Source organism: Rhincodon typus, chromosome 7 (genome assembly GCF_021869965.1).
Source record: "Rhincodon typus isolate 14 chromosome 7, sRhiTyp1.1, whole genome shotgun sequence".
Lineage (NCBI taxonomy): Eukaryota > Metazoa > Chordata > Chondrichthyes > Orectolobiformes > Rhincodontidae > Rhincodon > Rhincodon typus.
This window is the reverse complement of record NC_063338.1, coordinates 26,903,501-26,906,656: the sequence shown is the minus strand read 5'-3', so window position 1 is coordinate 26,906,656 and position 3,156 is coordinate 26,903,501. Positions and strand designations below refer to the sequence as shown.

Sequence of the window (3,156 nt, the reverse complement as noted above, 5' to 3'; positions counted from 1 at the left end):
ATTCATACCCAATTTGCAGATCGAATCATTGCTTCTCTCATATGCTGTACAACTTGCTCAATATTTCCAATATTTTCAGTTTTTATTTCAGATTTCCACCATCCACAGTATTTTGCTTTTGTCTAAATGAATAAACGTTAAATATGTGTTGTTAATCCAGATCCCTCACAGACTTGGATTTCATTTATTTGTTCAAAAGTGTCTGCTTGAAGATAGGAACAATCACAAACAAGAATCTTCATCTTAAAACAAAGCCAACTATGTAGGTATAAGGGGAGGGCTTGCTAAGGTTTGTTTGTGTAACTAGACTGAAAGATATAGCAGTAAATAAACAATGGAAAACATTTAAAGAAACAATTCAAAATTTTCAAAAAAAACATTGCATTGAAAAACAACACACAGCAAGAAAGCTCCATCTATAGTTTACTGAGGATGTTAAGAATAGCATTGCATTAAAATAAGAGGCTTATAATATTGCAAAGAATAGTAATTGTGAAAATTGGGAATGTTTTAAAGATAAGAAAAGGGTCATGTAAAATTTTATTTAACAAAGGCAAAATAGAGTATGAGTGTTGAAAAACAGATTGGAAGAGTTTTTGTAAATTTTTAAAAAGGAAGGAAGTAGTTCAAGTATACATTGGTCCCTTAAAAAAATGCCAGAAGTAATTATTTTGGGGAATGAAGAAATCACAGAAACATTGAACAAATATTTTGTGTCCAGCTTTCACAGTCGAAGACATAGGATACATGTCAGAAATAAAGGGTAATCTAAGGATTAACAACAGAGAGGAAATTAAGGTAATCAATATCAAGAGAAAAAATATTGTAGAAACTCAAAGTATTTGATAAGGTGTCGCATAAAAGGCTAGTACACAAGATAGGGTCTTATAGAGTTGAGGTGAAATATTATCATGGATTGTGGATTGGTTAGTGGGCAGGAAACAAAGAATAGGGATGTATAGAGGCATTTTCAAGTTAGCAGGCTGTGATCCACAGTGATTAGTGCTAGGGCTTCAGATATTTACGATATGACTTAGACAAAGAGACAGAGAGCAATATATCTAAGTTTGCCAATGATACAAAGCTAGGTGGGAATGCAAAGAGCACACAAAAGCTGCAAAGAGGTAAAGAAAAGTTGTGAGTGGATGACAAGGTGGCAGATGGAACATAATGTGAGAAAATATGAGGTTATTTGATCATTGAAAGGCAGAATACTTTTGAAAAGGCATGAAAGTTGTGAATTTCTGAGAGATTTGAGTGTGGTCATATAAAAAAATAGCAGAAACAAAATCAGAAATTGCTGGATTAACTCAGTAGGTCCAGCAGCATCTGTGGAGAGAAAGCAGAGTTCATTTTTGGGTCCAGTGACCCTTCTTCATTATGACAGAAAGATAGGATGTAGCTACAGCAAGCAATTAGGACAGCAAATGGCATGTTAGTTTTAATATAAGGATAATGGAGTGCAAGAATAAAGATATCTTGCTGTAACTGTCTAAGCCTTTGGTGAGATCACATCTAAAATACTGTTTCAATATTTAAGGAACAATAAAATGCATTGAATGTAGTTCACCAGAGCAGTATAAAACAAAGAACTGTAGATGCTGCAAATCTGAAACAAAATCAGAAATGCTGGAGAAACTTAGCATGTCTGGTAGCATCTGTGAAGAGAAAAACAAAGTTAACATTTCAGGTCCAGTGACCTTTCTTCAAAACTCTGAAGATGGGTTCTGAAGAAGGGTCACTGGACTAAAAATGTTAACTCTGCTTTCTGTCCATAGATCCTGCCAGACCTGTTAAGTTTCTTTATCAATTTCTGTTTTGTTCCACTCAATTAGACGCTGGGTTGACAGGGTTGTACTATGATGTGAGGCTGGGTAATCTAGGTCCACATTCTCAGCAGGTTAGAAGAATGAGAGGTGATCTCATTGAAATATTCAAGAATATGAAGGAGCACAATAGCATAGATACTGTGACAAAATAAAAACTGAAAGAATTGCAGGTGCTACAAGTCAAAAACAAAAGCAGAAATTGCTGGAAAAGCCAACCAGGTCTGGCAGTATGTGTGGAGAGAAATCAGAGTTAATGTTTCAGGTCCAGTGGCCCTTCCTCGGAAACGATGGTGGCTAGGAAAATGGGACTTGTGGATTGGTTAGTGGGCAGGAATTTCTATCCTTCTTTCCCTCAGTATCCTCGATGCGCCTCATTGGATTCCGGTGCCTTCTCCTGTTGACTCAACTGCTTTGTGGAGAGTATGCATGGCCTCGATGGACTGAACAGCCTCCTTCTGTGGCACTAATGACTTGATTAATTACAGCAAGTCTTTGTAACACCTCTTTATCATTTTTAGTCCATTATGTGTCTCAATTGGTGTTTCTGATGAGAAGGCATGACCTGAAACCTGATTGTCTTCCCACTCTCCTCCACAGATAATGTCACAGCTGCTCATCTTTTCTCGCATTGTCAGGCTTTACTTAAGATCTGTAGCTTTTCGCTTGGGTCCTGGAGGGTTTGGGATCTGAACATGCGCAGTCTGCAGTGGGCGATACATGCAGTGGGGTCAGGTGCCGCCAGGAGGCGCGGTGAGTGGGAGTCGCAGACTGGGGCCCAGGTTTCTGGGCCGAACCCCCCGGGGAGTTGCGGCTGTGTTTTTGCGCCTTGTCTCCGTTACTGTTGCTCCTGCGCGGGTGCTGGGCCTCGCCGCGATGACAGGGCCCGGCTGGGTACCGGCGGCCACTCGGCTTTGGAAGGTGCCGGGGTTTGAGGTGCTGCGGTTCAGCGGGGTGTCGGGCTGGGGACCGGGCCACAAGAACGACCTGGTGCTGGGGCTCGGCGACAGCTCCCGGGCCCGGAGCCGGCAACATATCGTCTACTTCCCGGGGGACGTGCAGGTAAGTGCGGGGATGAGGTGGCAGCCTTTTAACATCTCTCACTTGACACCCCCCTCCACCCCCTTTGCCCATCCCCCATCTCCCATCCCCCATCCCCCATCCCCCATCTCCCATCCCCCATCCCCCATCCCCCATCCCCCATCCCCCATCCCCCATCTCCCATCCCCCATCCCCCATCCCCCATCCCCCATCCCCCATCCCCCATCTCCCATCCCCCATCCCCCATCCCCCATCCCCCATCCCCCATCCCCCATCTCCCATCCCCCAT

The 3,156-nt window shown here is 43.0% G+C and overlaps 1 protein-coding gene across 1 annotated transcript in view; it reads left to right on the top strand.

Moving 5' to 3' along the window:
* The first annotated feature begins 2,512 nt into the window (after nucleotides 1-2,512).
* The window catches only part of c7h2orf69 (chromosome 7 C2orf69 homolog), a 3,909-nt gene continuing 3,265 nt past the window's right edge, over nucleotides 2,513-3,156 (top strand). Inside the window, exon 1 of the mRNA XM_020535930.2 lies at nucleotides 2,513-2,888. Within this exon, the coding sequence (XP_020391519.2) occupies nucleotides 2,547-2,888 (342 nt within the window). The 5' untranslated portion in view covers nucleotides 2,513-2,546. The remainder of the gene's footprint in view (nucleotides 2,889-3,156) is intronic.